General features: G+C 43.9%; 2 protein-coding genes across 2 annotated transcripts; both read left to right on the top strand.

Moving 5' to 3' along the window:
• Positions 1–1,202: 1,202 nt before the first annotated feature.
• On the top strand, positions 1,203–2,455 carry LOC6551015. The gene is made up of 4 exons (XM_001978230.3): positions 1,203–1,649; positions 1,704–1,867; positions 2,136–2,305; positions 2,376–2,455. Exons 1-4 carry the CDS (start codon positions 1,203–1,205, stop codon positions 2,453–2,455), a joined length of 861 nt encoding a protein of 286 aa, XP_001978266.2.
• Positions 2,456–7,174: 4,719 nt separating this feature from the next.
• LOC6551014 lies at positions 7,175–8,923 on the top strand. The gene is made up of 4 exons (XM_001978229.3): positions 7,175–7,566; positions 7,623–7,789; positions 7,855–8,081; positions 8,352–8,923. Exons 1-4 carry the CDS (start codon positions 7,199–7,201, stop codon positions 8,520–8,522), a joined length of 933 nt encoding a protein of 310 aa, XP_001978265.2. The 5' UTR covers positions 7,175–7,198; the 3' UTR covers positions 8,523–8,923.
• Positions 8,924–12,830: the final 3,907 nt, after the last annotated feature.

The following is a 12,830-nucleotide window of genomic DNA, read 5'->3' as shown; positions in this document are numbered from 1 at the left end:
GTTAAATGAATTTTTCATTTATTTGTTGTAACCTTGAGAACCGTAGTAAACTTTTTCTAGCTAAACTTTAAGATGAAATTTAGCGATTTTACTAAAAAAAAACAAAAAACCAGCATCAAGAAACTATACTAAAGTAAAAAAAACTAAAAGCTAAAATAAAGTAAATCGATAACAATGTGTATTATAAGTCAGCTATGCTAGGATTAAGTTAAATGTATAATATTTTTTTTTATAAAAACATATACATAAATACTGAAAGTATCAAAAATAATTACAGAGAAAACGAGCAAAAAAAGAATATTTAAAACCTTGTCTTTTTTCAAAATGACTGCAAGCATTGTAATTGTAAATTGTCGAGCGACAAAAAAATTGTATACACATACGAGCATTCAAATAAATACTTGAAAAAATGCTTCAAAATGTATGGATTAAATGGATATGGCGAAAGAGATAAGAGCGTAGAATAGTGCGTGAGGATTTGTGAGTATCTGAATGTGTGTAAAATAAGCCCAAAAGCGATCGAATAAAAATTAATTTTGTGGAAATGTGAACGCTCTTGTTTTCTTAATTCCCGAGTGGCACTTCATCGCTCCAAGCTCAGCCCAAAAATATGCCATTTGCGGCCAAACCGGCCCGAAAGTAGATGACACTTGCGTGGGGATCTGCGGATAAACACGGAACCGGAGGCAATCGAGTGGCCCAATTAGGGGGGAGCACCGGATTCGCATTCGCATTCGCATTCAGCTGGACCGGACCGCCCGGAGGTATCACAATCACGGCAAAAATGAATAAACTACGGGGTAGCGCGAGTGAGCAGGGCGTGATGGGCTCTTCGAAAGGTTGGTAACTACCTGTGCTTCACAGACTTCTTCGAATGTTAGTCGAACGCTGATTAACTTCAGAGTGAAAATTATTTTGGGAGAAATGCATAAATTACCTCTGGTATCCACGAGTACATAACGTTCTAAGCGGCCAGTATCTTGTACCTGGCGGATAATTGCGCGTGTATCTGAATCTGGAGCTCGCAGTGCGAAATGCAAATTGTCGCGCTCTCATCGCTTTTGTTTTCCATAGATTTATGCACTCGGTCGATGCTGCGGCTGATTTGTGGTCAGCCGTGTGAATGGCCAGTTCATCGGAGTCGGCTTGGAGTCCCATATAAACGTGAACCCCATCGGAGGGGACGGTAGTCAGCGCCCAAGATGCCATCGAATCAGTGTCACCTGCTGCAGCTGCACCTGCTGCTCTGCGCCCTGCTCCTGACCTCTGGCCAAAGGACACCGGCTCGCGTTCCGCCGCGGATTCTGCAGGTGCCCAACTTTGGGGGCGAGAGCTTCGAGAGATTCGACGCCGGATCGGCATCGACGTCGAGCAGCGGGAGCAGCGAGAGCCAGGAAACCAGCGACGAGATGCGGGAGCAACTGAAACAGCTTCTGGGCAACCAACTGGCAACCGCTTTTGCCCCCTTGGCCACTACGCCGCCATTCACCAGGCGGCAGCCGGCCATTGCATCACCCAGCTCGGGGGCAGCTGCCCGTTCCCAGTTCGCCACTGATCCGGATCAGGATCAGGACCAGGAAGCGGAATCCCCGGAGCAGGACGGCGAGGAGGAGGAGCAGCCAGAGGAGGAGCAGCCAGAGGAGGAGCAGGCAGAGGAGGAGCAGCCAGAGGAGGAGCAGCCAGAGGAGGAGGAGCAGGAGCAGGAGGAGGGCACTCCACAACCTCAACCACTGCCTCCAGCTCTGCCGCAACCAGGAGGCGCCGTGGAGGAGCTGGCTGGTGGTCAGGCGGGGGAGCACCTCGAGGACTATAATGCCTGGCGCGATAATTTCTATGAACTCAACGAAGACGGCAGCTATATTTTTGGGTGAGTTTGCAGGCCAAAGGCCGTTACCATAACTATTAAAGAGGCTTAAACGAGAAAGTAGAAATTGGAAACTATAGAGTGCGGTGCGCTAAGCCTTTCTCTCCTCTTTGGCAAGTAAAGTGCGGAATTCACGGAATTTCCTAGTAGTATATACATCAAGAGCAGTACGCAGTTACTGCATAATCATTTACTCAACTCAAATTGCAGACATTTCCTCTCGTTAACTGTATATTTATGATTTGTTAAATTGAAAATACTATTTGCCCAGCTACTCCATTCCCCATGGCATTCGGCGCTGGGAGAAGGGCTACTACTCGGAGGAGCAGCATGGTCGGGTGGTCGAGGGCTTCTATGTCCAGCCCCGCCACGATTCCCAGGGCCTGAGCTACGAGCTGCGGTGCTACAGAGCCGATTCCGAGGGCTATCAGCCAATGCCAGGTAACGAATTTCCTAGTCCTTGGACGAGTATAGATGAATTATGTATGAACATGGGCACATATAATTGCAGTGCAGTTTCTGAGGACGCCGCCAATCGTTGAGCGCGATGTGGTACCGCGTGTCGATTGCTTCCAAAATGGGCGAGAATAATCCGGGCGTAATTAAAAGCCAATCATAGCACCTTGAATTGCAAACGCACTAGGAAATGTAGTTTGGAAATAATGCCTTTCAAATTGCATGCATCTTAGTTAACTGAAGAAAGTAGCAACGACTAATTCTAATTTTAATTTTTTTGTGCACGAATGTAAATATACACGACTTATATGGAACACCTCGGCAATGTGTGAATGATTTCGATCCAACCTGGTAAGACTACTATCCTCTATAGCTTCTATGAATCGAAACATAAGTTCCACACACAAATTTCAAAATATTAAGCTGTGGCAGGAAATTTATTTACTTGAAATTAGGACCGTCCGACCGTGCGACCATATTCTGGCATACTTTACGGCCAAGTTCGAGAATAAAAACAGGAAACCGTGGACCATAAAGAACTTGAGCGCATAAGAAGCATAACAATCGCTTAACCGAATTCGCGGGGCTTACCCGTACAGTCATCACTTCCTTGTTTGCTTTGGCGCCGCTTTTTGTTTCATTCATTCGGCGAGCTTTATTTTTGCCACTGTTTCAGCTGCCTTCGGTTCTCGGTTCTCGGTTTCGAGTTTAATTCAAATGGCATTTCGAAATACTTTTTATTTGTTTTTATTGTCTTTTATTTTCGCTCGCCTCCTCGCAACTCTTATTCTCTATACTACAGAGAGAGAAAATGTTGGCGGGCTGGGTGATAATTATTTGAGTGTGCTAATTTCAGATAAACTAATTTCGCATTCAATGGTTCATTGAATATTTGATATATGAATTTAATATATGAATAATATTTAATATATTTAATAAAGATTCATATAAGCTAGTTCCATAAACGTATTGGAGTATATTACGAGTATATACTCGAACTTGTAAGTAAAAGAACCCGAAGCTCTTCCTTCCACCTGGCCATCATCTGCCTTTCTAACACTCCGCCTTTGGGGCTAGCACACGTTTTCTCGCAGTGTACGCACCCCACCATGGGCAAACGAGATTTGTAGCTATGTGTGGGCTTGGCGTGGCTTTTGCGGCGTCCCTGACGTGCAGCAGTATTCCCACAGTTTTCAATTTTTGGCGATTTGTTGCGGCACTTAACGGTTGTTTGTTAGCCGTCATTGTTGTTGCTGATGAAGCGCCTTTTGTCTCAGCTTCCCGCCGTATCTCCTGCTCTTTCTCCAGCGTTCTCGCCACCGGTACAGGTCGACTTCGCCAAGTGGATTGTTTTTTTTATGATTTCTATTAAGTTGTTAGGAAACAAAGGGGGAAAAATCGTTTAAATTGGTAACGGCATACCTCGTTCAGATCGTTTATAAATTCCTTACCGATTGGTATGATAAATACTGATATTTTTGTCTGCAGTCGTTGTGCCTGTTAAGGAGGTCTGCCTGTAGATTCCGTGATGGTTGCTCCTGTGTTTTTCTTTTCGCTACTATCCCAAGACGGACGCGCAAATTCTGGGCAAATTGTTTGGGCCAAGTCGCTAGAAGGGGTTGCCCGCATCCACGTCCACGTCCACATCCGCATCCGCATCCGCATCCACCATATCCCCAACCGAATCTGGAGCCACATCCGCGGGTCCCCAAAGTTTGCTTGACTCTGGCTTAAATACGAATTTGCCTAAATCAACAAACGGCGAGAACAGAACATTTTGTGTGTCTTCTTTGCATTTGAAAAGTAAAAAGTAACCAGATTTCATTGTGGCTCATATTGTCCCGTCTATTTGCATATCTTGCGCGTGGCTTTATAGCGCTATATACGGGCGTAAATAGATATATACTCGTCTACCGACCTTTTGCATTATATAGTCAAGTCAAACGAAGGGGGCTGGGGAACAACAAAATATACAAAAAAAAAACAGGTTCATTTAGCTCACGTTTTGAACTTTCAGAGATTGATCGTGATTTTTATTGTGGTTTCTGTTTCTGTTTCTGTTTGCTGTCATTTGCATGAGTCAACCACGAGTGAAAAAAGACAATTTCTAAACAAATAAATACTATTAAATGCTGTGCTGTCTTAATGTTTGTTTGGCGATATGTGTTGTATATAAAAAAAACAGTTGGATACGTTTATATTTAAGCCAGTTTTAAACACCGTTTTTATATATGTTAAACACACAACTTTTTTTTAGTATTTTGTATTTCCCGTAAACGGAAGTCTAAGAAATAGGTCATCAAAGTTGAAAACAGAAACGCGTGCTATGAAATTTTCGAATCCGTTTTCCAAACATTTTTCCCCAAAAACCAGAGTAAATGCAATTTTGGTCAACTGAAAATCATGAAGTAATCAACTTAAGGCGAAACTTTGTCGTCCAAACTTTTACAGATACCACGATACTCACAATCAGATACACAGATAAATGGGCCTGAGCTACAAACTTGGCTATAATTGAGCAATTTACACCACAACAAGGACAGTGGATGTTTTCCGGGTGGATTTTCTTCATTTCGTTTCATTTTTTGCGTGTCTTTTGGGTGTCTAGAAGGTCAGTTTGCAAGACGAATCGGGGAAAGTTTGCCCCGAAGCATCAAACAGTGCTGGAATGTGATAAAAATGCCGAGATTATGTAACCGAAATACTTTTAAATCGAAATCGAGCAATATAAATTCATGGCTTAGACACTTGAAAATGCCAACGATGGGTGGAACACTACTTGGCCCATGGCTATGAGAAATGGAGGGGCTGGTGGGGTATTTGGGTGGTTGTATTGGTGGCTTGCCCCACTGGGAGATGGAAAATGGGAAATGGGAAATGAAATATCGTGAACACATGCCGAAAGAGAGGGCAACAGACAAAGGGACAGAGATGGAGCGACAGAGCTGAGTTTGCCATTTTTCGGTTTGGCTCTAAACATTATTTCATACTTATATACGCCTGGAGATATTTATTAGTTTGTTGTGCGCATCGCTCCGAATTTCAACTGCACATTGAAACTCCTTTTTACGATGCCTCCGGCATTTACATGCGAAATATCTTAAGTCCCTGCCATTAAAACTCAAACGAATGCGATAAGATCGGCGTCCGTTAGTCGGCACCTTAATACCCCTTGATAGTCTGAGATGTCAAGCAATGAGTAAAAAAGAAAGGGTGCGAAATGTGGGGGAACTGTTCCTCAGGAATTCTTACATTTATTAATTACGCATGCGGTTTGACGGACTCTCGAGAGTTTAATCAGCCAAATTGATGATGGTGTTAACCCTTGGGCGACTGCTGTGCTTTCTGTGACCTCCCACACTACAAGGGAAATCTGGCTTAATTCAATGTATGATGTGCCGACGATCGATCAAAGGTTTGTATATCGCAGGAATTTGCCTTATTAGATTGATCATTAATTATGCCGTAATTTATCAACAGATTTTGGTTTCATTTTGTTTCATTTATCAATTAGGTGTCAACTTGCAAAACATTAATCATTATAAGCAAACAAAATCGGCGCGAGTGCAAATATTATTTGACTTTTGTTTTTTTTGTTACTTTTTACACCAATTATATTCTTACCAATAAATACTCGTACCACAACCATATAGATTATGTGGAAAACTTTGCACATACTAGGCACTATTAAACAATCTTCCTCATTCTCCCTGTCAAATTAATGTCATCACAAACAAAAGCCGGGAAAGACATAAATATCCAACCCAGCGGATGCGATGGATACCAGCTGGAGTCCGGAGTCTGGAGTGTGAAGCCTGGCATTTATCACACACTTGTCCCCGAGGGTTAAGCAATTAGGGGCAGATGCAGACGCCCACACTGGGCAACCAAATCGATGGCCAAAAGGAAAAGAGCCCCCTGATTCGGAAAGGGAAGTGCGGGGTCGGCGAGATGGGCCAAGTCGATAGCAATGTGGGACGATGACGCGACTGGTCAATGAACCACGTCGATGGAAGTCAGTTGGGGATCGGAATCGGAATCGGGATCGGTATGAGTGGTCCTGCATCTGGGCCTGACACACTTTGGTCGGCCGGCGTAACAAACAAATAATCAAACAAACAAACGGAGTAAACAGGCCAAAGGATCTGACGCGTCGGCCCAAAAATGCTGTCAAAATCACAAAAGCCACCGTGACGCCTCACAAAAACCGAAAAACCGAAAACCCCGACAAAAGAATCATTCTCGGGGGATGGAGACGGGTGGTCAGAGATGTCTGTTTCTCGAGGGGAATAGGGAGCCGCCTTTAAAGGGTTAACCACAGAGCACAACGGCAGAACAGACGCCAGAGTAATTATTATGAATGAATTTTCTTTATTGCCATTGTGTGCTGTGGCCATTTTCCTGAATTTAGCTAGAAAAGGTATGCCAATCCATTCTCGAATTGTTACTTGAAAGCAAATGGAAATTGATTACTTAAAACTACTTTAAATGTGGTAAAACAATAGCCCATATAATGCAGTATAAAATATATAATAAACACTTAATACTAATATGAAAAGCAGCCAGATTTATTGGCCAGAAAGCGCAGCCAAATCAGTCAGCTCTGATTCTGCAGAGCAGTCTGATAAGGACGGAAAATAAATAAGTGTGGGAGTTGGCCACCAAAGCCATTGCCAAATCATTGGCATTGACGTTTTGGCAACAGAGGGGCTTATTATACTTCAGAACCAGCCTGTTGTCGGCCTTTCTTCATTTGCCACTTTCTTGTTCCTGCTTCTCGCCTGGACATTTTTCATCTTTAGTGCCGAAAGACTTCACTCGAGTGGTCTGCGTCTTTATCGGCGGGTTCGGGTATATAAGAGTCAGCGATTCGTCCCAATGCCACACAATCAATTATCGAATTCTGAGTGCAACATGTTCCCACATTTGAAGCAGCTCTATGCGGGGCTGGGAGTCAGTTCACTGGTGGTTACCCTGGCCATCCTGCTGCTCCTTCAGCCCGTGGATGCACGCTGGACCCGCAGACCCAGGCGCACCACCACGCCAAGGAGCACCACCAGCAGAACCACCGCGAGTCCGGATCGCCACCACCATGTGCACCACTGGCCGCCGCTGGTGGCACCACCGGCACAGCCGCAACCCCAACCACAAGTAGTTGTGGTGCAGAAACCCAGTCACACGGAGACCAGTCCCCGCCTCGTCGACAGCTTCGACCAGAGATCGCTGGATGGACAGTACGAGTTCAGGTATGGTGTAACACTAAAGAGCACTTCAAGTAATTAAAAGTATATTTGTGCCACAGATATCAGCTGGATAATGGCAACACCCGATATGAGCGCGCGTACTGGCTGCCCGTGGGCAAGGATCTCGTCCTGGCCAAGAAGGGGTACTACTCGGTGCCACTGCCAAACGACAAGTACTCCACGGTCTTCTACACAGCCGATCATCGTGGCTACCACGTGGACATGCGTGAGTTCACCCGACCCAAGGTCCATTCACATCCGAAACCGCTAATGAATTTATCCAAAACGCAGAGACATTATCCGCAGAGCAGCCGCTGCTGCCGCGCAGCTTAGAGGTGCCCGGAGTGGAAAGGGATAGGGATGTGGGATCAGGGATGGGCTCCGGCATTGCCACGGGTACGGGGACTAAGCGAAATTCAATAAGCGGCCTGGAGCGAAACGAGCTGCCAGTGGAAGTGGATGAGGATGTGGAAGTGGATGTGGACGCAAGTGAAGCTGGCACCGAGCTGGTTCCTAATGTAAGTGCCAACGGGGGTTAGCTTTCAGGGGCTCCGTCATATGAGTACACAGGAAAAACGATTTAAATGGGAATACCTAGTGACGAAATATGGCTTTAATGCAGCAACAGTGAATTTGCCAGCAACAGTTTTATAACATTTACGAAAATAATTTTAATTAACAGTATCTGTCAGATACGCTGTAAAGTCGAAAAAAACTTTAAAGCTGTAGAACTTATAAGTCCCTTGCCTAATTCAATTTTCTACTGTGCATTTCCCCCTTTGCTGCAGGCTGTAAACCAAGTCGAAACCGAACCATCAACTTTGGCCAACGACATTTTGGCAACTGAAGCACCAGCCGACAGGCATGATGATGATCACGATGACGATGGCGATGGCGATGGGGATGAGGATGAGGATGGGGATGAGGATGTTGATGAGAATGAAGGCGCCTCAAACTGAATGCCCGAACATTAGAGGACATTTCGGCATACAGAGGATGGAGATTGAGAGTGGCAGGGGAACTGGCACACACTTGGCTGACTCGCAACTCGCTCTACTTGCTGCAAATCAAATTGAAAACAATTGTTGCAGTCACCAGTCCGACACAGTTGAGTTGGCCAGTAGTCACCATATCCCATGCAGCAGGAGCAGGAGCAGGAGCAGTAGGGGCAGTAGGAGCAGTCAAGTCGACTCCACTTAGCTCCATCTTCATCTTCGTCTGGAAATTCCGTGGGAATGTGTCTCAATTGCTCGCTTGGCAGCTCCTTTTATGTCGCTTTCTTTGTTTTCAGTTTGCCGCTCCATATGTGAGATGATTTTTTTTCAATATTTAATAAAAATAAATAATAAATGTAGGATATAAACTGCAAGTGGCTTTTAAATCGAGATTGCTAATAGCTTAAGAGGCATTCGACGATTATTTCAAAGGAGAGAATGAATGGCATGCTATTCATTCGAATAGATGACTTGGTATATAACATTTATATGGCCAATGTTATTGCTAATTTAGCCGCATCCATTAAGCTGTGTTCTTCAACAAAGTTTAATCCTTTGAAATGTAAATGACCCATAAAAAGTATTTTTTAAGCCGAGTGTATTGCTCCGAAATTACATCGTGTTCAGACACCGAAACGAGGTCCATTGAAGCGATTTCAAATAGTTTAGAGGTGTCATAGCCATTTTCAATGGCCCAAAGGGGCCAAAGACCAAAAGCACCGTGTGTGTGATGGCCAAAAGATGAGACATTATGAGGCGGCTGACAAAAACACATTCGAGCCTCAATTTGCCAGCTGCCGACTGTCTTTTGTGGGGCCTTTGGTGCGCTGCTGGCTTTGCCCGGTTTCAATTTAAATGGTTTCTGGAAAAACGCCCCAAATTGGGTGGCCGCAATGCTGAAAAGGCGATGCCGGGCGGAGATTTGTTGGCAGCAAATCGGTGAGCATTCATAAAACTTCTCCATCTCTGGCCCTGCCATTACCCACCAACTGCATGTTCCTGTAAGACTCAACTGCTTACCTTCGCACCAACCAGGTGCACATATGCTCGTAAAATGCAGAGCACACTGCTAGAAAATGTGCAGAAAGTGTAGAAATCACAAACGTTGAGTGCAAGCGAGCAATAATTGCACTAAAATTTCATGTACTTATGTGTGCACACTTATCACTGTTCTTTTAATAGATTTAAATAGGATATTTCCTCGGTGAAATTCGTATTTTCTGTGAGTGTCAAGTGAATCGGGACAGAGTTCTGTGGCAGGGTAACTGCAGCTATTCATTTCGCTACTAATCCAATGCGGGCCCGGGATTCGGGTTGGTCCTTTTAGCCGCTCCCTTAGCAGCCCCTCTGCCCCTCCTGTTTCCCTTCGCTGTCCTTGGTCCGTTTTGTATTTACGATTCAGCCATGCCCACGTAATGAATGGCAGGACCTCCAGCTCCTCGGGCGTGTGAATGAATTGAGTGTGCAAATGGCTGAATGAATGAATGGATGAACCAATGCGGGCGGGATATGTTTTTTGTGGCCTGATTGGGGGGCGGATCGATGGCCAGCGTGAGTCACGGCGCCATCTCTGGGCAAGAGGCATAACCTTGGCTGCAATCCCCCCAATCCGCCCAATCCGCCCAATCCCATTCCCAAACCCATTTCGCCCAGTTCTTTTCTTAATTTTATGTGCGTCGCCTGCATCAAAGTTTACACATTTACCACACTCTCCCACGTGAAGCTCCATAAAAGCAGCGGCATTGGGAATGAAGATTGAATGGACTTTGCACTGGATTCGCAGCTCATCCCGCCCAGAACTGTCCCACAACAGCGAGAGGCACATTAGCATTTTCCAGACGGATATGATGGATTACGCACCCCCCAAAAATATGTTCCACAATTTCAATGGGAATACTCAGGGCGGCGCGGAGAAAAATTAAGTTCTTTGAAGACAAATTACCGATCTTCCCTAATGCTTAAGTACTCGTATAAAAGTAATTTCAAATAGTACTGTTCGTTCTCCTTTTATAATTACTTATATACAGTATTTCTGTATTTAGCAACTAATTTCAATTGTTATATTTTAATAATGCACTTTGGTTTTCTGCGCACAATTCGAATTGTCGCACTTGTGGCTATTTATAAGGTGCCATGGGTCATCGATGACCCTTGTCCCTGATTAAATATATGTAAATATCCGCACGGACCCTTAACCCTTAACTCCATCATTTTCCCATTTGGCAAAATTAATTTATCTTCATGAGCACTCTCCAGACGGCAAAAACAACAACAAAACAAAACTCATAGAGGTCCTCGAGGGTCCTGACCCATGTCCAAATCGAGTTCGGCCGCCGTATTGTAAATAAATAAATAGGAAAATAAATAAATAAATTGAGTAATGGCCATAATTGACGTGTCGCATGAAAAATTCAAAGCGCTAACACACAAATTGAATGAGAATGCGAATGCGAATGCGAATGCGTATGCGAATACGAATCCGTATGCCAGCCATTGAACTTCAGCCCCAGGTCCGTCCAATCTCACTCGGCCAAGTCAAAAAGCCAGGCCGAAACGAAGCCAAAGCAGTCCAGAAACTGCGTGTGTGAGTGACTGCGGCATTTTCCAGATTTATATCGGGGTTATCAAACCTCCAGCACAATGAGACCACACTCACACACATAGTGCACACACAAAATGCCAAAAAAGAAAAGGAAAGAGGAGAAAGAAATCAAACGGAGTTCGGCTCTAAAAAACGGCTAAGATATTTGTTGGTTTTTAGTAAACGAGGCACATACCACCGAACCAGACCAGAACCAGCTGCGGAGAGCGGGGGAACTCATCGGATAATATCTAAGGTTGTTCGGCAAACATTCTACATAGGAACATTCCCAGACAGTGGGTTTAAATATTTAATGCCCCAAAAAACGCACACATGTTTTTACATCTATAAACGCAAATGTGTTCTCCCGATATTGTCTAAAGAACTGCCAACTAATCACATCATGTTGAAAACTAGAATCTACTCATATTATATATTACAATACCATTAAATTCCTTACAAAAAAAAACTGTCACAAATGATCTGTACCTGTAAATATTCCAGTTATTTGTTAAATATTTACTGTGTGTTAAAATTATATTTAAAAACGTATAACCACTTATTTTTTCCACTGTGCGGAAAGCACTGAACCCACTCCCCCACTAATGTGTTTCCATTTATGCATACAGTTAGGTATTTCGTATTCCAGTTTATCAAAAACAAGACTCCATCTAATCTTGAGATTAATAATGCGGCTCTGCGTAAATTTCAATTTTGACCAAAGGCACATGCACATACACACACACATGTGTGTGTCCCCGCAAAAATGGGGATTTAATGGGGGGACCTCAGCTGCAATTTCGACCACGGTCAGCAAATTCCGGCAGGAAGACGGCAAGTGGGTTAAAAAGGAAGGAAAGGGAACCACAAAATTGGGCTGTGACTGGACCGGACTGACCCCTCTTATGGTTAGAATTTTATTGACTCGGATTAGTCGAGAGTTGGCATCTCGCATCCGTGAGATACACATTAGAAGGATAAAGCGACCTGCTGCACGATTGCAACGTTTTGACCAGATTTTCTGCCATATTTTCGGTAATTGAGAATTGTGAATTTCGGCCTGGCTTAAACGGGCAATAAATTTATGCAAGTCGAGATAGAGAGATACAAATGTATCTGCCGGGGATCTGTAGCAGTTGCCTTCTATCCACAGAGAGAAAGGAGTTCCACATATTTGGGAAGGTAGTTAAGCGGAATTATGTTAGATTTCTATGTAATAATATGGACACGAAATGATAAAACCTAGTTTTCAACTATAAAAAACATATAAGAATGCTTCAAATGAAGTATCAATAGATAATAGAACAAGCACATAGATACGCATATTTTGCATACATTTCTAGAAAACAAGCATTAACTAATTACATACTGCATTTTGTTTCTGTGTATCTGCAGCGAGTTTCGTTGTTAGCACGCCCCTGTCCCCGCTCCCTATTCCCGGTATTTGTTTATCATTGCTGTTTTTATTTTGCACAGGCACTCAGCCTGCGGATTTTATAATTTATGCAAGACACCAAACAAACTCAGCTTAAGTCTTACAAATTGTTTTGAGATGCTCGGCATATCACATAAAAAAAAACGCACAAGCCAGAAGGAAAAGCAGCAGAAATCTGTATCTGAGTTTTGAAGAGCACCGCAAAAAAAGAGGAATAAAACAGAAAAATAAAAAGGGGAGAGGGCGGGACGTGATT

This window comes from Drosophila erecta, unplaced genomic scaffold (genome assembly GCF_003286155.1).
Source record: "Drosophila erecta strain 14021-0224.00,06,07 unplaced genomic scaffold, DereRS2 tig00000126-arrow-pilon, whole genome shotgun sequence".
Classification (NCBI taxonomy): Eukaryota; Metazoa; Arthropoda; class Insecta; order Diptera; family Drosophilidae; genus Drosophila; species Drosophila erecta.
This window is presented reverse-complemented; position numbering and strand designations above follow the sequence as displayed.